The 24,042-nt window shown below is 28.3% G+C and overlaps 2 protein-coding genes across 6 annotated transcripts; both read right to left on the minus strand.

Moving 5' to 3' along the window:
* Positions 1 to 288: 288 nt before the first annotated feature.
* Positions 289 to 5,687, minus strand: LOC132946103 (uncharacterized). 5 transcript variants are annotated; one of them, XM_061015941.1, is made up of 9 exons: positions 5,209 to 5,687; positions 5,027 to 5,115; positions 3,200 to 3,322; positions 2,907 to 3,116; positions 2,735 to 2,845; positions 2,251 to 2,451; positions 2,038 to 2,157; positions 717 to 752; positions 289 to 638 (listed from the first exon to the last, which is right to left on the minus strand). In XM_061015941.1, the coding sequence occupies exons 3-9, from the start codon at positions 3,290 to 3,292 to the stop codon at positions 531 to 533; spliced, it is 879 nt and encodes a 292-aa protein (XP_060871924.1). In that variant the 5' UTR covers positions 3,293 to 3,322; positions 5,027 to 5,115; positions 5,209 to 5,687; the 3' UTR covers positions 289 to 530. The 5 variants fall into 5 exon arrangements, with proteins under 5 accessions (XP_060871924.1, XP_060871923.1, XP_060871926.1 ...); XM_061015940.1 differs by lacking the exon at positions 5,027 to 5,115; XM_061015943.1 differs by lacking the exons at positions 5,027 to 5,115; positions 5,209 to 5,687 and adding an exon at positions 3,701 to 3,782.
* Positions 5,688 to 6,715: 1,028 nt separating this feature from the next.
* On the minus strand, positions 6,716 to 11,327 carry LOC132946826 (uncharacterized). The gene is made up of 6 exons (XM_061016908.1): positions 10,734 to 11,327; positions 10,426 to 10,632; positions 8,769 to 8,873; positions 8,073 to 8,291; positions 7,134 to 7,307; positions 6,716 to 7,074 (listed from the first exon to the last, which is right to left on the minus strand). Exons 1-6 carry the CDS (start codon positions 10,821 to 10,823, stop codon positions 6,922 to 6,924), a joined length of 948 nt encoding a protein of 315 aa, XP_060872891.1. The 5' UTR covers positions 10,824 to 11,327; the 3' UTR covers positions 6,716 to 6,921.
* Positions 11,328 to 24,042: the final 12,715 nt, after the last annotated feature.

Below are 24,042 nucleotides of genomic sequence, written 5' to 3' on the forward strand. Positions count from 1 at the left end.
ACACTATTTTTGTAATGTATTTCCTAAAAGCTGATAATATACTATATATATATAAATAATATTGTATATTTTTTTTTATAGAAAAAATATACAATCTGCACATATTATATTTTTGTTCAGTAAGTTTATACAACAATTTATGGTATAAAATATTAAATAAGAAGAAAAAAATAAAATTATTGGCTCAACAGATGGAGAGAAAACTAGGTTCAACTCATTCAATGGTGTTTGAACGTACATTTAAACATATAACAAAGCATTATGAAATAAGAATAGTACTTACATAACTTGAGATTGAAAATCTTGTACTTTATATTAGATAAGAATGCAATGCCAACTTGATACATAATCAACTAAAACTAAATTGATGAGACTAAACATTTTATTTTTTAATATTACTTTTTCTTCAAAATAACAAGTTTATATAAGACAAAATATCTCATTATACAAGCTTAAAATAAATAAACATTTGTAAAAAAAAAAAAATAGACATTAATTAAATAGTTTCAATAAAGGCAATATTGAATCAATTAAACATCATCTTCATCGCTGTCAATAAAAACAATAGTTGCTGTAGATGGTTCTGGTGTAAACACACTTTCTACATTTACTGTAATATCTAACACCTTGTCAGTATCCTATAACAAATAATGAGGACAACATTAATATTTATAATAATTATAATTATGTTTCATAAACATTTAGATTTGACTCACAGTGTTTGGAGACCGATCATCATTGATTTCTTCGTCCTAAAAATTATTATACTAAATTTAATGTAAATGCATATGTCAGAATTGAAATATTATAAAAGGGATTGTTGGCAGGCATCTATTTTAGTCATAACATACCAATCTTTGTCCATCATATTGATCGACCTAGTAATGTGATAATACTTTTTATAACTTATTTGAATTCGTTATTATGTCTACTTGAGATCAATCAGTCCACTTTTCCCAATTTTACCCCTCTCCAACAAGTATAAATTTAGTTTGAATATTTTGGAATTTCAGAATTTTTAAATGTTTGGAATTTAAATCAGAAATTTTAAAATATGGACTGACTGATCTCAAGAAGACATTATAACAAATTCAGATTAGTTTTCTAAAATACTATCGGATTAATATGTCAATCGTAGAAAAACAAAAATTATATTCAAATGAGCATAAATTGTTTACAGTTCACGTGCGCAACACCGAGTACACATGAGCGTGTGGGAGTGCTTGGCTATTTCTTTTACACTGTCACATACACAGTATACTAATAATCACTTACTACGCACACATTTACAAGACAACAAAATGTAGTTAGAAAATTTCCTATTTCAAGCTCCTTAAAATCTGTCCGCCACCGATCTCCGTGGGTATTAAATATTAACTTTGAGATTCATTCTAATGAGGAATAATGGATCACTTAAAATAATCTTTAGATATATGCTTAAGGACAGAAATTTAAAAAGGTTTAATTGTCTTAGGAGTCCATACCCTCCTCAAAAACTTCTATATTAAAATATTTTTTAGCTTTTACTTGTATGTTATATTTTATAACACCCCCTTTATTTTCTGTGTTTGTTAGTAATACAAATTGAATACTGGGTATTTTTTTTTAGGTTTTCTGTTCTATAAACAAACACAAATTGAAAATATGAAATATTTTGCCAAAAGAATAAAATATCTATGAACTGAACAAAAGATAAGGAATCATACCAAATCAATTAACAAGTGGCTTTCATCTGATTGGGTTCTTCTACTTATTTTGATTTTGTTATTCTATAAGATCAAAGGATATTGAAATAAAGAAAGAAATGCATAGTTTTAAGGCAATCATTTATACAATATTTGAATTTAAAGAATAACAAAATCAAAATAAGTAGAAGAACCCAATCAGATGAAAGCCACTTATTAATTGATTTAGTATGATTGTCTTAAAATGTTACATTTGCCTTCTTTGTTTCAATATCCTTTAAACTTATAGAATAACAACTCATTGAATATATCGTTTACAGATTCTTTGATTAAAAATTAGTAGTATACCTACCTCTTTATTAATGAACTTTTGTAATGCTTTTTCAAACCCATAATGTAGATCTTGTAGTTCATATTCATTACTTTCAATACAACTCATTGTCAAATCAATATCAGTACATGTTTCCATCAACTTCATACAAATATATATAATTTTATTAATAACTAATAATTGTGCAATATAATATTTGTTAGAATTATACTATGTAATACGTAGGTTACTTACATATTCATCTCTAGTCACAGGTTCATTAGAATAAAACAAATTGTTTAAGAATTCATTATTTTTTTGAACAATTGCTTCATTTTCTTTCATTTGAGTCATCAAATGTTTATTCATTGAGACAATCTCGTTAGATTTTATTTTGCAGTCGGTTAATTTACTATCCAAAGTAGAAATATGAGCTAATAATGAATTAATTAATTCCTACAGAAATACAGAGAAACAAAACAATTATACATCAACACTTTTTAGACTAATGATTGGAATAAAACTACAAAAGTATTTAATTTTTCCAAATAAGTGATTAAGTTCAAAAATATTGATACAAATATAACTTAATATATACATCCTATCTATTTAATTTGCCATGCAGTAGGTAAAATATATTTTAAAAAATTGAATTAAATTCTTATTATTACTGGCGCAATTGCTATAATATATTTTATAATTTATATTACATGTTGTTTTAAATATGTTTAATAATCACCTCAGAGGCGCAACTACTATGGTGGTTTGTTTCTAATTCTGAGTTATTAGGATAACAATAAATGCATTCATTTTGATGAATGAAACGTATTGGTTGACTAATTCCATAAATCTAAAATAACACAATATACACATATATTTTAGAATTTGGCCATTTGATAAAATTAACATACCTCATTAAATTCATTGCCATATAGAAATTCATATTCTTCATTACAATTAACATTTTTCAACTGGTATGCATAAAATATAACTTGACGAAAACCATATTTTGTTGGTGTGTGCATTTTTAAATCAGTTTCTACTGCAACAAACTCTTCTAAATTTCTATTGCTGCTACACTTATATAATGCAATCCAATCGGAATATTTTTGTTTCAAAGACTATAATTTAAAAATGGTTTATTATATCTCAAAATATTAGGTCCATGTACACTTATTTTCTATACTTCAATATTAATTCTTACTTTATTGATGAATTTGAACGAAATTTCCACTGCTTTCTCCATAAAATATCTTTTATTGGTGACTATTTCAACAGAAACTTCGATATTTTCCATTTTTTTTCTTAGGTATATAATAAACTGCAACTATAAATAACGACTTTATAAACTTATTTTATAGTATTAACAAAATATAAAGCATTGTAAAATACTAAAATCTGCTTAAAAAAGTAATTTACCTATAACTAAAATTAAAAATTTAGTATGTAAGTAGGTATCTAAAACCTACCTATTCATAAATGTAAGTATATTAATAATATACAATTATAGGTACATAGGTAAAGATACAAGGATATAGATGGATAGAAAGCTGTTACATTTTAATGTATATTGAACATAAATAATATGTAATACTATTTTAGTACCTATATGTTTTTAACAGTTGTCTTATTATAATTTAACGGTAATTTAAAAGTGAATAAAATTTGGCACACAATTTTAAAATTTTAAATTGGAAATACATACTGTTTTCCAATTTTCATTATAAACAAACAAATAAAAACAGTACGTGTTTTAATCATCTATAATAATTTTTATTAGGTATTCGGTTGTGCTGGTATAAGACAATATACTTCCCATAAATATTTTTATAGCTATGATTAGTTAAAAACACAATTCATTGAGCAGAGATAAAATAATTTAGTATCAAGGCTCATAATATATGGACGCATGGGACCTCTGTATTTATCATTTAGTTATGTTTAATTTTTTTACCAAGTGTTTCATTAGGTAGGTAACGATGTAACATAATATAATTACAAAACAAAAAAATCAATTCAATTTGATAAGCATAAACTAATGATGTTGACTTATGAACCTTACCTATCAAAGAAAACTTTTTCTTTTCCGTTAGGTATTATAATATGATAATGTACATTTCAAGACGAACTGTTAACATTTAAATATTTAAGTCAACAGTCATGAGGAGTTACCTATTCATAATTATATTATTTACTAAATTATTAAGTTAGTCACTAGATACACATTTTTTCTGTAGTGGCAAACAGTGGAACAGCACGACGCCTAGACGTTGACCATGTCCAGACTGATAGTTGACTTTAGACACTGCAAGTACGCAGTACCAATACCTACTTAATAAGTATTTCTTTTCTTTCAGAATATTTCAAATTAGCATTGCGAAAATTATATTGATTGAAATAGATAATTATAAAATACTTAACCAGCCATTAGTTGTGCTATGATGGCCAAAACCACCGTAATTAATATAATATCTTCCATAAAACATATATTTTCACGCCTAAGCATTTATTTCTAAAATCATTCAAAATAAAAATAGAACTTAAGTACCTATTGTGGTTGGATTGATCAATACGCGGCTAATCACTTTTGTAAAGCTTGACAATCTTAAATTATTTATTTTTTTTTTTTGTACGAATAGATAGTTATTATAATTATTAGGTACCTATTGATTTACACCTATTAGAACAATTATTTACTGGATTTTAAATTTATATTGCTCCATGGTGGATGAAAAGACAAAGACTCCACTAATGGTATATTATATTATGCCAACTTCCAATAAGACTAACGACGGGTTAAATTTTTATTCAAATTGCATTTTGCAGAGTGCAATGGTACATACTGCATTCTACTATTTACTTTTTGTAGATCCTAGTGTACCTACTTCTTTGGTACTAAAATCTTAGAACTATTAGGATGTAACAAGTTTGCAATTATCTGAACACTCAATATAGGTATTAATGAATAATAATAATAGGACACACACATGCAAGTACCATTGATATTGAGTTGAGAAAACATTTTACTTACCTTAAATTGGTGGATTCTTGAATGGTTGCCGAAAAGTATATTCCAAAAAAAATCTTAGAACTATTAGGATGTAACAAGTTTGCAATTATCTGAACACTCAATATAGGTATTAATGAATAATAATAATAGGACACACACATGCAAGTACCATTGATATTGAGTTGAGAAAACATTTTACTTACCTTAAATTGGTGGATTCTTGAATGGTTGCCGAAAAGTATATTCCAAAAAAAAAACACTAGACCAAAGAAACGAATTATTCTGCATTCATACCATTAAGGCATAAAGTAAAAATACAATTTATAGAATTTGTACCATTTGAAAATATTTGATATTTGCGTGGATTGTACGAATATTAGTGTATGTATAACTATTAGGAAAATATTCCGTAGATATAATTATTAAATATGGAAAAATAAATACTTTAAATAATAAATATTTATAAGTTATAACCTACAACTGTATTATGATTATTGATTTATGCCATTTATGAACTATAACAGTATAACGTATTAACGTCTATAGAATTATATATTAATATGTCACATTGTCACTTGTCAGTTGTCAGAAAGTTGTTGTCACTGTGATGTGATTGTCACAATGTGATAAAATTAGAAGTTATAATATTAATTTTAGGTTATGTTCAAACTATCTATGTAAGCGTTATTTCAAAGCGTATTAAAATTTAAAATATTTATAAAATCAATAATCATGAATATTACTATAGAAGTATAGAACATTAATGATCAATAATATTATTATTAGGTAGGTTAGGTACCTTGTACTATTTACTATTGAGTTTTTATTGTATTTTCTATCGTCAATACTAAAGTACTTACGGCCATAGACTAATAAATAATAACTATTATATAGTGTAGTAAATTATAAAATTACTTAACTTGGAGCTTGCAAGTTTGTAATTTCAACTCGTTGGAAAAATAGTACTACTTTTAATCAAGTAAATCGGGCCACCTTGGTGGAGATTCGTGGAATACCGTGCTCCGGTACATGTGTGGAGACTTTGGTTTGTAAAACAGGCAACAGCATAAACTTTAAACTTCACAGCTTTGAATAGTGGAATAGTGTAAAACGTGATGGCCCTAAGGCCTATTGTCTACAGGAGGTGGAACCCCCTTAAACACAGAAATTGAATTATGAAATAGTTATGGTATAAGTTAATACAAAAAAAAATTATAATAATGATGTTGTTCGCGTACTTAAAAATTTAATTATCAAACCTTTGCTTGACAAAAACAAACAATTTCTTATTTTTTTTTTGTTTCATGTCGTGCAAGTACTGTGTGCCCCCCTCTCCCAACTTAGACGTACCCAAATTGTCCTGTCATAAATATGCCACAGACTTTAAAACTGTGGATGTATATAATTATTAGTCACTACTGATGTAAACCGGACAATTCAAACGTGTGCAGGAACAATATGCTTATATAGGTATAAAGTTTCATTATATTATGAGAATGTGGTATCGTTCAGTGGTTCTATGTAGCCATTAATTATTAAATATATAATATTTTATAATTAATTGTTATTATATTTATTTTTCCAATTTAATGGTATTAAATGTCTTATTATATTATGGTTAGAAATACTGTGCTTTCTTCTCAGTTTGTAATTACCTAAGTTAGAGGTTACTGGTTAATGGTTAGTGATTAATGTTGCATTGTACAGATATACTTAGTATAAAATATATTTTTTATTTAAGAAATATATAAATCATTTACCAATAACTATCATTATTTGTAATAAAAATAAAGTATTAATTATGGTAATAGTAATACTGTATTTGCACTAAAATATAAAATCAATAACAAGAATAATAACAAATAAGTCGAATAAAAAATATATAAACAGACAAAATGTGTAGGTGGCTAGAATGTTTATTCGCAGTAGTCATCACTTAACTCTGAGTCATCGATAAATTTGACTACTGCAGAAGGAATTGATTCAATACTTAATGATTTAAACTGTTGAACATCTTCTGCATCAATGGTTTCAGTAAATTGTGGTTCATAAATGTGACCCGGCTGATTCTATATTTGAAATTAGAGTTAAATATACAATTTATAAAGTGTTGTAAATGAAAACTTACATAATACTTCAAATATGTGTTAGTATTACAAAGCTCATTGTTAATGGCACGTAATCTCTGTATTTCTTGTTCTTGAGTATTTATGATTGCTGTTAAATATACTTCATTTCTGACTATTTTGGTAGATATTACATGGTTTCTTATTTCAGTAGTTCGCATTCGCTTGATCCAACGCTACAATTTATGTTTAAATATCATTTTTATTTATATACATTTAATAAGTTAATAGTTCAGTACTATAAGCAGCGGCTCATGGCTGCGACTTTAATATGATAATATCTCTAGTCATAGGTATAACAAATCAAAATACCTGTATGATGCATATCATATTACTTTTAAGCTTTAAATCATATTTGTCAAAGTAATCACAGTAGAAAATAAATCTATATTATGTCATAAGGTGTATAATAATATTGTAGTAGGTATACTAATATACTATTGTACTTGTATTAATACAGGAATAGTATATTAATATGTTTAAAAATACTAGGCAAAAATAGAGAGCGACAACAACCCGCATAACATAGTTTATTTTAAAAATAAATTACCTACTATACTAATATTTTACTGTATGGACGACACTGCCAGTCATCCATAGCGTGTAAATAATATCCTGGTTTCAACATACCCGCACACACACACAATTTAAACGGCTTCGCTTATAATGTATGGCGTATACTGAACAGCTCGGACGATATTTTTCATCCAAACACTGCACGTGTTTGCATGCATACCCTGCGCATACGCTCCTGGTTTCTGAGAAACAATTCAATGTTCACTCAAGACAAAAAAAATTGCAGTTTTAATAAAACTTCTTTTTCAATATATAAGTATAAAATTAATTTTCTTTTCTTTAATTTTTGTAGGGGGTACTATCATCACATTGTCCAAGCCACGAGACGCCAACTGTGTACCATAATGAATAATTTTAAAGCTTACTGTATGTCCTTTAGAGTTTGTTAACTTCACTGGTTTTCCTTGATCAAGTGCTTTATAAAGGCCATCAATAAATTGTTCACCTCTAGATCTAAGCATTTCACAAGCTTTCAATTTTTTTACAAGCTGTTCATTAAGCTCCATTGCTTCTTGTTTACCTTTTTCAAACTCAAGTAATCTTGCTTCAAGACACTTCAAACGCTGAACTACTGAATTAATATCCTAAATAAAGAAACAAACATTTATTTATCAGATACAATTTAAATAACAAACAATTATGTATTAAAAAACAGATATGCTATTATGCTAATTTATTTTTCAAGTCAAGTGCAAATCATTCCCATTATAACTATTTTTATTCTTTTTGGAAGAACTTAAACTTTAAAGATTTAATTGTAATTTTAAGACTAAAGAGTGAAGACTAATAAAGATTTTTAAGGGTGTTTCTGCACAAATTGTTTAGAAACAAGACATGTTCTATCAAAGTTTAGGTAGCAATTTACCCTGCAAATATAACATGTAAAATATTCTAACATTATATCTGATATTTTTTTTAACAAAGCTGTTGCTTGTGATTACTAATAAAACTACTTTCCAAGTTACTTCCTAACCAATTTATAAAGTCACGGTAAGAGCTTTATCCCCAATCAATGCATTTGCAATCTTACATTTGAATGACTTGTACATTTTCTTACTAACCTGCCCTATTTTTATGTGAACCATACAATTTGATTGAGACAGAGAACTGTTACAGTTACAATCATTCTTATGCACAAATTGAAATGGATTACTAGTTGCAATAACCTGTAAAATAAAATTATGTTAATTACCATGACTAAAATTCATATTTAAATCATTAAATTTAAGGTTCTATTACAATTTTTATTAAAATAATGTACATTTTATCAACTAAATATATAAATACTGTTAATTTAAAAAGCTAAAACAACTAATACAAAGTGTACAACATAATACAAATAATTTATGGCTTAAATTTAATGTAACCAAAAAAGGTAACACTATTGCAATATTATCAAACATAATAATATATTATGTTACAATTAAGATAATTTTAGTACACTAAATTATACTAAGTTTTAGTTTGTGAAATAGTAAATTAGTAAAAAGTAAGAATTTAATACTTGATGTTTATAAACTGGTAATTCAATATATTCATACATACTTATAATACCTTATTAAAAATAAAGCATAAATTATTATTTGAACCTATTGAATTAAATTTATATGTATCAATCAAAATAATATTATTTGTATTTATAAACTAAATTTGGTTACTATAAATATCTCTAATCTCAAACTTAAAATATTATTATTGATTTAACAATTTTGCATTTTAATTCTTCACAGGTCTTTCCGGGAATAGGGAATTTTAGATTCTAAGCGGAGCAAGGAAGCTAGTGGTTTTACAATAGTTTATTATTTTTTTTTTTTATCCTAGATACAAAATGTCTACCAGAAGGAGGGCTATGATTTCAAAATATAGTATCTTATTTTTTAGCAAATTGGATGAAGATGGTACTTTAAAAAAGGTAATTTTTCAATTTGCTCAATAATTATTTGATGCCACGGGAAAAACTACCAACAAATTACAAAAATTACCTCTAAAAATGGGATTTTAATTTCTAATGCTTTGTTTATCACCATGGAAACGAATAAAAAATAGTAATATTATATGATTAATTCAACTTACAGGCTATAATTAATAAAACCAATATAAAATATCCAGACTGACAAACCGTCTTTGCTCAGAATCGTTTTTTTTATACAATGATATTATATCATTGAATTCAAGTTTAATACAATCCATTTGACCCATTTGTAACCTACTGGACAGCAGAGTGACATCCACTTACCCGCTTTTTTTTATTTTAAAATTACCAAAATTATAATGGAAAAAACAAAAATTGTTTCATTCCCAGTAGGGTTAATACTTTATACCTAAAGTATATTATGAATAATTTTAATCCAATTTTCCCATTGTAAGTATTTTTGGTAATATTAGCCATAGTTTAATTTTTTAGACCAATTTTAATATGTAAAATAGCTTGATTTGTATCATGATATATGATTGAAATTGCTATAAAACTGTTTGATTTGCAAATTATTATAAATTATAATATGCCTAAATTTTCCTATTTGTTATTATTAAACTAAATAATATGTAGGTATGAACAAAATAATTTACTTAACTATATAATATTTAAATTGATGAGAGTATTATTTATGTTATGATTATTACTGATGGGTCCCACGTAATAAATATTTAAAAGGTTTTAAATGAAATAAAAGAACATGCCAAAATAAAATTAGTAAATACAAATTAAAGTTGTTTTACCTTAAAATAGGAATCCACGTACACAAACTGGTATTTACCAGAACAATGGATGGATTTAGCAAATAGTTGTGGTACAAATTTAATTTTATAACAACTACCATCTATCCTTGGATGGTCCATAACATATTCAAATATCAATGGTTCGTATAGTTTTACATTATCACACGGGTATAGTCCAATCCAATCTTTAAGCCATGGTCTAATTTTCTAAACATTAGTAAATAACAATAATTTAGTAACATTAATAATATATAAGCAGCATAATATTATGGGTAAGTACATTTCATAAGTTATCATTCAGTACTCACCTTTTGATCGTAGAAACAGTTTACAATTAGAAATTTGTCTTCGATGAAATAACGTTTATTCGTTTCCAATATCACAGATGGCGATTCCATGTTTTTAGGCACTTGATTGATTCAAACAATATATTTAAAAATAGGTAGGCAAATAAGTTGATATATATATGATTAATATATATAATATATAATTAGGTATGTCGTGTTACATATAGAACAATTTAAAATCGGTACTACTAACAAACAACAACGGAAAAATGGATTGTGTAGGTGTAAGTAGATGGTAGCCGGTATAGGTACCTCCTAAATAATTGTATTCCAAATAACTCTAGTTGACATAAAAACATTTTAGACATAACTGGTAACATTGACGGTACATTATAAATAGGTATATTTAAATTACTATTACACAAACGAGACGGTTATTAAAATATTATTATTTATTATAATATATTATTATCGGCAACTGGCGGGCGGACCACTCACAGCCGTTGTATGACGGTCGACGGACTGATGGAAATAAATTTGAAAACTTCCAAACGAATATTCATTAGTCATTACGGTCAACGATGGTGCCCAGCATAAAGCCGTTATTATCTTATCGACATTAGACATTATGTATGAATTCTCCCCGCCAACGGCTTTGTTTTGTTTTGCACAATTCACACGAGCTTAAAGATTTAATTACTTAATTCTTATCGTTCTCGTCAGTTTATAGATGAATTTATTAATAATAATAAGAGCCAGAAGATAATAATTCAGAATAAATTATAAATAATAAATGATAATTATCAAACGATATAATGACTTCGGACGAAAAGGTCGAAATGACTCCGCGGTCTTCTGCATAATCAATACCAACAATTTGAACAATCTACCTAATAACATCGCTAAATAATATTTTGAGTTATGACAAACCGCTTATATACTACAATAGCACAATTATAGGTATGATTATATTTCCTCGTAAATCGTAATTATTAATTATCGGCCAAAGGTTATTGTTATTTTAATCACTCACTTTGATTAGTCACTACGTCTTGCTCATTTTTTTTTTAGTATTTCACACAAATATTATGGAAATTCATATATTATATTTTGTATATTATACAAATATAATAAAATACAATTCGTGAACTTATTGAATTGAAATATAATATTCACATAGCACAGCAATACAGACGTCCAGACGTACAGTAGTTGTACCTAGAGTGAGTAGAGTCTAGACTCTAGACCTACATAGGCGCAAATAGCGTTTGAAATTTGGGAAGGGAGCTGAAGCCCTAATATTGAATAAGCTTAAAAAAAGATTTAAGACATTTTTGGGTAACTGTTGAAACTACTGGGGAAGCTTAGCCTCTAATTTTTAAAGCCCTCCCCCCCTTTTGCGCCTAGTTTACCTAGTTTATTATTATAATTGACTGTGTAATAAGTATTGCCTAAAGACAAATGGTACCACCCTGTAGATACACACTACCCATAGAATATTATAAATTGAAATGTCTTGCCGTTTTTTCCAAAGTTAATGATAATCTTTTCTTCCTCATTTCTTTTCAATAAAAACAAATTTAGTACCGTATGTATTATGGTATAAATGGGTAAGGGACCATACATTTTGTATTTCATATTCCGAAGCAGTAACAAGAACGTCCGCAGGGGGGATAGGGACAGACGGGCAGTTACCACCGCCTTTGCTTTTTCTGAGTCAATTTTCCTATAGTCATTATTAGGGCAGGGATTTTAATGTACTAAAATAACTTAAAAAATGCAATAAAAATTCTGAACAATGCATTAAATTATTTTTATTTTTAATAATATCGGCGATGTAATAATATAAGTATTCTAATATCAATTTGGTATAAACGATAATATTAATTTTAAACTTTTAAAGAATTGTAAAAAAGTTGAACAGACAAGGTCGTTTTAGACTTTTTTAATCTGAAAAATTATTTTATTTTTTTTATAGGATCATATTATTTATTTACCTGTACTTACATATAGTTTGTTAAATTTATTTAAATAGGTATCATGTAAAAGCAGCGGTGGATCTAGAATGTTTTTAAAGCGAGGGCACATTGTTTATAAATTATAATATTACTATAGTAAATTAATTATAAATTAATATAAATTATAAAATATAAAAATAAAAAACATATGTTAATACCTAAACTAACCTTTTTTTTTGTACCCAATAATTACTATTCTAATTGAAGTTTTATTTTATGTTTATTCGCAAATACCTATGTCCAATACTTGTCAATACCTGTCCAATAATTGTTACTTGTTAGCATTATTATCATTAGAAAATCTCGACTTGATTTTTCAAGTTTTTATTTATTATTAAGTCTTACCTCATAAATAGTAAGACAGAAGTAAATGTTTTATCAATTTCCCTATCTGATATTGAATAAAAATTATATATTAAGTAGGTAGTAATTATTATATACTATGTTTATTAGAACATTTAGAACCGACTTAATGTGTTGGTTTTATTGGCATGTCACCGATCAATATAATAATCATGCTAGATGAGATTATCGATGAACTGAGCATCCAAAAAAAACAAAATTAAAAACTGTATTTTGTAGTATAACTACTACTTTTTTTTGTTTATCGTATTAAACACGGGATTGGCGCTAGTATGAATTTATAATAAATGGTATTAGGTACTATACAATTTGTGTTAGATCTTATTTCACCTTGATCCACACTAACATTAATAAGTAACAAGTTAGGGGATTTTAAAAATGTATATTATGTACGTATTTATGGGTGTATTATTATATATTTCATCCCCCCCTAGTAAAATTCCTAAATACGCCACTGATACTTAGATAGTTAGATCCAGGGCCATATTTAGGTTTGGTTAGGTTAGCCATTTGAACCTCCCTCCCCCACCCACGAAAAATTAATTTGTAATTTGACGAATATCGTAAAAATTTAAACTTTCAACTCTTAGAAAAAAGAATTGTGTCTATGTAATATGTATTTTCAATATTTTAAATGAATATGTTTTTGTTACAATAAGGTACACATAATTTTTTTTCTGACCGATATCAATATGGCAGAATGGAAATATTTGCTTATTTTATAAAAAATGTAGTACAATAGACTATATAGTAAATGGCGTAGTAAAACTGTATAGGTAGGTAAAGTACTAAGGACTATGGTGCAAGTAGATAGGTAGGTACGTACATACAGTGGCCCAGTCCACCGCTGCACATAATAGGTAGGTAGTACTATTAGGTACCTACTATAAAAATAATAATATTCTAATTATTTATATACTTTAACAGATCTACGATTTTATAGTAATTATTAATTATTACTAATTATAACTACTATTATATATAACTACTATTTATTACTAATAAATAAAAATATCTATTGGAATTTGAACCAAAAATACCTTTTAATCAAAATATAAGTAGGCATCTATCGGTTCTGGTTTCACAATTCCTCAAAAAAATTATTTAGGTTTAGGTCCCAAGATTTTTTATAGATTTTGTATAAAAACCTATCTGTTTCGGTCCGAACCATAGAGTAAGAAGATACTCTATGGTCCAAACTTTATATGGTTGCAATCGAGAGTTGTCTGTATGGTGTACTAAACAGTAGGTATATAATATAAAGTGTACCTCGTCATTCAGTAGGTTATAAAATGTCAATAATATTAAACTCAAAAAATGTCTTTATTTCCATCAAATTAATACATTTGTAACGTTTTGATAGTTTGATCACACTGCTGTACTCAAAACCAAATTTATATATTTTTTCTTTGTTTCAACCATCTGACTCCACTCTGATCCGATCACTGCAGTAGACCCGTTTTCCACAATATCCGATAACGACAACAATCGTAATACCCCAAAAGCAACAATAGCATAATATTGACATCTCTGCGATTCATTGTGTTAATTATATTTAATAATAATGATCAGATCATTCATTTTCTTTGAATAAACTATACTTGTACATTTGAACAATGTTTAGATACATAATTGAGTATTGAGTATTTATTACTTCGTTCGTACTTTTATACACATCAGTTCGATATTATGTCAAACGTCGTACCAGTGAAGAGTTCGACTGACGACGACACACAATCGGAATCTGAAACCATTATGTATGTGCAGTTTGATGACGTCCCATCCGCGGAGTTGAATGTTTCGACGGATTCACCGTCCGACAGCGAAGTAGCGAAATCTGTCGCTACATAAGTGAATGACGTCGAGGCAATGCTCCCGTCAACTTTTCTATCGGTCGAGCCGTTGGAATACGACGCCAAACAGTCATGTCTGATACCGGTAGAAACCCAGTTGATTGGCGATGCTGAATCGACAATTAGTGACTCGACAACACCACCGGAAAACCGTAGCGATTCGATGCCTGACATGGAACTCACGACGAGTTCTGTAGTCGATGCACTTGAGACGATGCAGTCCGTCTCATCCACGGAGTTGAATGTTTTGACGGATTCACCGTCCGACAGCGAAGTAGCGAAATCTGTCGCTACAGAAGTGAATGACGTCGAGGCAGTGCTCCCGTCAACTTTTCTACCGGTCGAGCCAGACGAAAGTGGAGACGCTGCAAGAAATGTAACTGCGGTCAGACCCAAACGTCGATCGCTGTGGAGCCGGGCGAAGAGATTCGCTCGGTGAATGTTCTGTTGCGGTGTCATCGACATGGACCGTTGAATACAGAGGTTGTAGGGGGTTTTCGGACACTGGATTTCAGACACTGGCTTTCAGACGTCGCTGAAGGCTTTGAAAGTTCACAGTGTCAGCCCCTCCCCTATCACCTATTTATCGCACCTGTGCAGTACCGTACCCGTGCAGTACGCCCAGTTTTGTTCGCAGGACACTTTGTCCAAATCTGTTAACGATCACCTTTCTTTTGCGTTTGCCAGTCTTATATTTTTTGTCCCCTCAATTGCAGCCGTTAGGGCAGGTTTTTATTCGTTTCCCCTAGTCATAATATGCGCTTGTATTAACTTTGATTATTATCCGCTACCTACTTTTAACTATCTAAAATAAGCTTAAAAATAAACAGAATTATTGCCCTAAACCTAAATAAATAATTATTATGTAAAACAGTTATACCTATAAATTATAAATATTATGTCCTTTGCGTGTCCTTTCCCTAAGTGGGACAAATAAATAATGTTTGCAAATAGCATATTATACAAGTTCTTCTTGAGAAGAAGCATTAAATACATAGCTTATGTGGTCAAAGAGTTGGCATGGTTAGAAAGTACAACAAAAGATTGATATGGTCAGAGTAATCACTTCATAGCCAGCGTTGGATTGTCGATGATCTAATACTTTGGTGAAACAGTGTCTAAAAATTCCATATGTAGGTGGTGAAGAATTTAGTTGATTAATATTGATGAAATGAAAATTGATTGATCACTAGTGCGATTTCAAATAGCCATCGTGGTAGCTAAATGTTGGATTGTAATTGATGTAAATATTTGTGAAATAAATATCCAATTGGCTAAGGAACTTCAACACCATAGTCCATAGATATTCCATTGGATTTTAAATCAGAAAATACCACAATCAGCATACTTCGTTCATATTGAATAACCAGTTGGAATAAAAAAGAAAAATAAAGAGAAATAGGAATAGGCTATACTGATAGGTTAGTGATATTTTATAGGAACATAATTATTTTATCTACCTATTTTTTTACAAATATATTATAATTACTTGATAATTGTAAATTAATCAACACATATATAAATATATAAAACGCTTCATTGATCGCTGTTATGGAGAACGCAGCATACCAAACTGATATTTTGAAAGGACGGCTACACCATAATCAGAAGTGATTATGTAAGACATAGCGCACTTTGAATTACTCATAAATTAGTTATAAATGTTATAATTAATTAATTGGTGCCTTTATATAATAACGATTATTTTTATAACTCGATTACCTTAATTTCCGGCCTGATTGTTTTCGCAGTACTCTTGTACTACGAATTTATGTCCGACATGTCCGATTCGATCCGTTAAAAACTTCTATAGTCCCGTAAAGGTTAATTTATAAACGTAAACCATCTAAAGGTTAAAAACTTTTCATAGAATTTCTATGTGGTTTTCCTCAGTATGGTGAAAAACAATATCAAACGCACAACAATAATTGCCTTTCGATCAAAGAAAAAAACAACATTTTTAAATTAAAACAAAAAACACATACCTACTATAAGTATAATGCAATCGAATTAAATAAATACAATGTATACAATGTAAATAATATGATTTTATGATTATATGATTAATATAATAATTTATTTGTGATTGAATGTGATTTGTATGATTAACTTTGATTAACTGATATAGGTGGGTCTTAAAATTATAGTTATAAATTCATATGATTTAAAAATAAAACAAAACATTGATTGTTTAGTGTACAAATTTGAATATATACCTTGTAGGATCATCACGTACGTTTAATATAGTATAACATGTGTGATAATTCCAAGGATTTTAAAAGAGGTTGACAATATTTATATACTTACCCTAAAAGCCGAATTCTGTTTTATTTCAATAAATTATTTTTAGCTATTGTTTCATAGGTGTCAGATATTAATATCTACTGAATGATGAAAAATAGGACTTGGATATATCCTTCTGCCACGAATAGCCAATAGAGAGTTTACTTAATAAAATATTATCACCAAATCATAATAAGTATGCATATAAAAAGCATAAAATATTGTTTGAACTATTTTAATAACATAAACCATTTAGTGTGTTTATTGCCTGAATAAAATTATAATATTATGATAGGTATACTGAAAAAATAGAATCCAGTCATAAATTAATTTATAAAATATTTTATCAACATTTCTGTTTTCTATTGTGCTTTTATACCCGATCAGTATAGTTACCACAAGTTAGTTAAATAAAAAAAAAATATTGGTTTTTTTTCTATATTTATATCTATAGCAACTGATGTGCCTAATTAGCATAGAACACAGGTTTTAAATTAGCTGGACCTATATTTTGAGTAATGTGTAACAAATATAGGTTATTTGCAAGTTCACTGTTCAATCTCTAATATTTTTTTATTTCGTATAATTCCAAACATATATAGTACTTATTTATAATATTAAAGGTTAAAAAAATCATACTCGTCGTTGTTTTATCCAAACAAGCCAATGCATAATGCATTTTAAATTACTTATAATATAATTGTGAATATAAAATATTCACAATTATATTATAATTAATATAATAATATGTAAAATTATATTATTAATATAATAATAATATGTTTAGCAAATAACTGAACACGTTTTAGACGAATTTTATTGATCGTTTATAAAATTACATCTTTTGTTACAGTTTAATGCGCAAATTGATTTTTATCCAACTACAGTCATTTATAATAAATTATGAACTATACATTTATAATTCATAGTGAAAAAAAATGAATTGGTAGTTTGTATGATATTTGTACTTAAAAAAAATACTGTTATGTGTTCACCTCTTTGGGTAAAAGATTGCTCGTTTGATACAGTAGTGTTAGGCGTAATATCATCGAAAATAAAAAAAAAAACTGCATTATTCTTAAACGTAAGAGAAAACTTTAATGAAATAAAATTATTTTTTAAAAAACTCACGGATATCCGTTTTCCGCATAGTAGGTTTTAAATATATATTGTCACTGGGTGGTCACAGTTGTAATTGATGTGGTCATGTGCAGTGGCGCCCACACAGGTTAGGAAGGGGTGCAACTGCATGTGCTCTCGTGGTAGTGGGTGGGTGGGTGGGTAGGTAGGACGCATGTTTAAGCTCGGAAAGTATTTTCACGGACTGTAGAATTCCGGAATGTAAACTGGCGGACCGTATTGTCACGGACCGTATAAATCTGGAAAGTATAATCCCGGACCGTATTCTCGCGGAAAAAAAATTACGTACACCGTATAGTCGCGGACCGTAGAAATGCGGAATAAAATATTGTTCGAACCGTATTATGCCGGACCGTATAATCGCGGAATTTCAAAATATGCGGACTGTATTGTCACGGACCGTATAAATCTGGAAAGTATTCTCTCGGACCGTATTTCCCAGGAAAAAAAATACGCACGTAAATCCTAATTCGCGATAAACGTAGTCTATTAGTCTATAGGTAAGTCTCCTATTACTCTTAGCCGCTTCATACCCTCATGTTAAGGGGTTTGATATAGGCAATTTCATATTTATTATTTAGAATGGAATTTTACAGGAGCACCATCGATTCCATAACATTTTTTTTAGAAACGTTAATATCTGGCTGGAGAAAATTGAAAATTGCATATTAATGATATTTATTATTTAAAATTATATGTAGAAAAAATACGATTAGGAACTGTCTATGTTTGGAAAATTAATAAATAAAATAATAATTCTTAGGAACAAATACAGTTGAGAAATTGGATAAACAAAAACACGTTATTTGGAATCTGCATAGTTTTGAAAATTAATAATTCATGTGAAACACGTATTATTATGAGTAAATTGGAAATACATATTATGTATATTGTAACTATATTATGCAACTTGGTAACTTTTGTAAATTGTAACAAGTTACTCATTTTAAATTTAACTTGTAACTTGTAACTAGTCACAAATTTTCCTATAACTTTATATGGAAGTTACAAGTTACGTTGTTCTTTTTGTGCTTTAATAATTCATAAGTGGTTATAGGTAATTAGTTCATTTTGGTTTTCACAATTATAATCTGGCCAGTGGGGATATTCAATGTTTGTACGATTATGGTTGGTATATATTTTTGTAACGAGTTACAATAAATTTAGGAACTTGCCCAATCCTGCAACCATCTATATGTTAACTGCAGGACTATACAATATACGAATCCATGTTAGTCCGGATTTATAATCTCCTAAAACATCTAAAATATGATGCTAATATTCTATAAAAAAAACTACAAATATTATCCTTATATTATCTGAAAAATTAGAAAAATATGCAAAAATATCTATTATTATGCTTCAATCAATATGCAATTTTTTAAATTTTTTTTTACAATACCTAATGAAGTATACAATTCCATAATGAAATAATTCCACCTAAGAAACAGTTAAAATAGTGTTCCAAAATTTAAGTTTCCAATAAATATAATATTATGTTCCATTCCATAATTGGTTCGAAAATTGTTTTTTCTGGTTGAAGTTTTTTCCATACAATTGTATTCAAAAAAATATCATTCTATAAAACTAGATTTTCCATTAATCATGTGATAACATTTTTATCTTTCAACGGTATTGTTTTACATGATAAGAATGTTCAATTATAAATAATTCCTAGCATCGATAGGCCTCCATCAATAATTATTTTTGTCAACGACAGAACAAGCGTTTAAGGACAATTTGACTGTTTATTTGACGTGTAGGTACGCGTACATCACGGAGGCCTATCGAAATTCGAAACCAATATTGATTTCATCTGGACGGAGCCGCGCCTGGTTCAAAAAGTATTATTCTCATACCTCATAACATGTGTTCTCTCCAAGTTGTCAACCTACGAAAATTTTTTGAACGTAAATTACTTTTACAAATATTTTAATAGTAGGAAGAGTTTCAGTTTAAACAATTGTCCAACCTTCCTTCAAAAAAATGTTTTCTTACTCTTTTTTTATATTTATAAAAATGGAAATACTACCGATAAATACACTAAAATGATGGTTATACCTGGAAAAAAATCATCAAGGGTCCCCCAATCCCATCCCGAAAATACGACGCTTCTATGTAGCTATATTGAATTACATTTACTAACCAGCCACTTTATTATTAATTCATATAAACACATGAATTTCCAACTACCTTGATAGTATAAACTGGCCTCGTAAAATGTAATTAATGACTTATGTGTTATTTTTTACTCCAAACTTTCTTTTAAATATCATGTTGATACCATAAAAAATAAATCGTATACGAAATTAGGTTTAATAAAACGAATGTGTACAGATTTTAATAATGAATCAGCCTTAAAAGTTCTGTATTGTTCCTATGCCTCTTTAGTTTGGCATTCGGATAGTATCTCTCAATATCAGTATTTAAGTTCTGTTCAAAAGTTTTTTTATGATATTTAAGCTATAAATGGGGATCAAACCCTGCAATCGGGCCTGCATGATCATATAAGCAATTTTATTAATATCATTAATATTATTAACTCAATAATCACATTGATTCCCAGAACTAATAGAGCATTTCAATTTTATAATTAATTCATTTAATTCTATGAATAAATACTTATCTTATTCTTTTTTTGGTTTTAGTGCAATACAATATGCACTCACCTGTGAATACACTTATGTTGGTTGGTAATTCTATCTGTAATATTGGTTTATTTAATTCATCATTCAATGAGTTAAATAAATTATCATATTAATTTTAGGTATATTGACTTTTGTAGTAAATTAAGTATTTGCACTAATTTTTGTAATTTATATATTTCTATGATATTAAATAGGTAGGTAGGTAGGTACTTGGTATTATATAATATAGGCTATAGTATACATTTGTGCTCTACTTAATATGCTTTAATTATTCTCATATTATTTTTATTAATTTTTTTAGGTAGGTATGTTGTAGGTAGGTAACAGTTGTTAGTTTTAAATTTTGAAGTTTTAAAGTTTGAGTTCTACTTTGTGCAGATGGTTGGTATTGGCAATGTGGATCAGGTCGAGACGAAGGAGAGATTTAAATGAGTCAAAGGAGACAAAAGTTTGAAATATTATAAGGTTTTATTTATTAATACTTATAAAAATAAAATAAATTCGAGGGCAGAGCGAAAAGTCTCTGCCGACAAATATTAGTTGCACTGTTTATAAATGCTGGGAATCGTCGAATCGACTTAAGCTGGCAGGTGGCAACGACTTGCTCCACGACCAACTAAGTCCTACAAGTGTGTTAGCTAGACTAATTCTGATTATGCTATGGACAGAATCTCTCTTAGTTTATGGATACATGGTAGAGAGTAGAGACTAGAAGGTGGATCAAAGACACCGATGCAGGGTGTTGTTGTTGTCATAATGTCATCCCGTCCTTGCAGTGTTTGGAACGTTCACTAAAAAAATGAATTCGTTCACGTTCAATCCTTAAAAAAGGAACTCGTTCACGTTCACGTTCGTGTTTTTTTCAAAATAACGCGTTCACGTTCACGTTCTTAAAAAAAATTTGTGTGTTCAAAGGGTCGTTAATTTAATTCTTTTTTTTATGAATCGTTTGCCTGCAGTCAATATAAAAACTCATAAACATAATACATATACGACTCGACCCAAAAATACAGTTTAGACTTTAGAGCATATACAATTTATAAAGTATCTGAAATAGGAATATTATATCAGATAAGGATTTCCTAGTGATACAATTAAGAAAATATTAGGGAACTGTGCCTAGAGAAAGGGAAAATATTATTATTATAATATATTTTATACATAATATACATAGAAAAATGTATTAAATGATAGATAAATTGAACGTCTTAAAAATCGATCAAATTCATTAAAAATATAAACGTTGTTCACATTCACGTTCTATTTGAAAAAAACGAGTGACGTTCGCTTATCGTTCACTAAATATGAACGTGAACGTATGAACGACGTTTATATTTTTAATGAATTTGATCGATTTTTAACACTGCGTCCTTGGCCATATTCGAAGTTTCGAGTGATTTGTTGAAAAAGAATAATAAAAGCAGGCCTGGCTCAAAAGGTAAGCGACATAGGTCCACGCCTAGGTTGGCATTTTAGTAAGAAAACTGCATTTTCAAAACACTGATAATACCTATTATATTATTACTTATTAGGGGCGGCAAAATTTGATTTTGTCTAGTGCACTATTTCGATTTAGCCGGCCCTGAATAAAAGTGTTGTTGTACATGGGTACTTCTTAACTATAGTAAAGTTTTGATTCGTCTCGAAAAGCAACACGACGGCATGGCGAGACTGCCGTTTACCTAATGCATATTTGTCCCATCTAATATTATCATGATTTTGAAATATACCTATGGTATTTCCAAATACTTATCTAAATATTAGTTTTCTTGTAGGTAATTGTGTTGAGTATATTTTACGTATAATTTTGTATAATATGCCTATACCACATATAATTTGTATTAGACAGTTTTTATTATAACTAATCATACATTTACTTACATTTTAAATAAATATTAAAACCATATCACTTTCATAATTATATTAAGATTTTTTAATTTTTTATATAAATGTCGATAAAGATTTTTTGGCTGAGTCAAAATACTTGGGGACATTGAATAAAATGTCCACATAAATTAATCTATGAGTGATTCAAAAATTATCAAAATACATATAGACTCAATTTTTTTTATAAGCGTTTGAAATTCAAATATTCACTATGATTACGAGCGTCTAAATTTAAAAATTTATAAATTCACGCGTAAAAAACGATTTACTATCAAATTGTTTTAGATATAAAATAAATAAATAAAATATCCTCGTTTATATTAGTATAATGTATAAACCATTCATTAACATACCTGCAGCGATACTACCATTAACTAAAGATTTGTTAATCGGTATGTATGATTCTTTTGGATTTTCTGAATACTACAAATTTGACATTGAAATTAAAAACTTGAAGTATACCCGTTTCTAATTTCTGATTTAAATATCATATCTAAAAATGAACAATCAGTACCACCACTATGACGACTTTTTTTTATTTATTCAAAAATATAAGCTATATCCACTATTCGTCTGCCTACTAAATTCCTAAATATAAATATACATTATAAGTAAGTTAGATGGGCAAGACCAAAAATAAATAACGTTATACATACAAACAATTGTGTCAGATGTAGTGTTTGAAATTACGCTTAAATGATGAGCATCAATATTATCTGCAGTTACAGTATCACTATACAAACATTAAAATGCATGATCAATATTATCATTTATCAATATTATAGTATTATAGTTACAATGTTTTTAATATAGGTTTATTGGTACCTCGAACTAAATAGCGTAAAACTGTCAAAAGAGTCAGCTACATTTATTTCATCCTCGTATTGCATTTTATTTAAATATACATCAGTATCATCAAGGTTAGGAGTCGATGTACAATCGATATTAGGTGGTGTACCATCGAAACTACGTAGTTTAAATTGGAGTGTGAAAATTTAAAAATATATATTGCCAAACGAGATTAATAAAAATATTATTTAATTTGCATACTTACGTCACGGTCGTATTCAAATTGTGCGAATCATTAATCTCTATAAATTCTTCCGAAGAAGTTACTTGATTTTGCACACTAGTAGTG

This window comes from Metopolophium dirhodum, chromosome 6 (genome assembly GCF_019925205.1).
Source record: "Metopolophium dirhodum isolate CAU chromosome 6, ASM1992520v1, whole genome shotgun sequence".
NCBI classification, from domain to species: Eukaryota; Metazoa; Arthropoda; class Insecta; order Hemiptera; family Aphididae; genus Metopolophium; species Metopolophium dirhodum.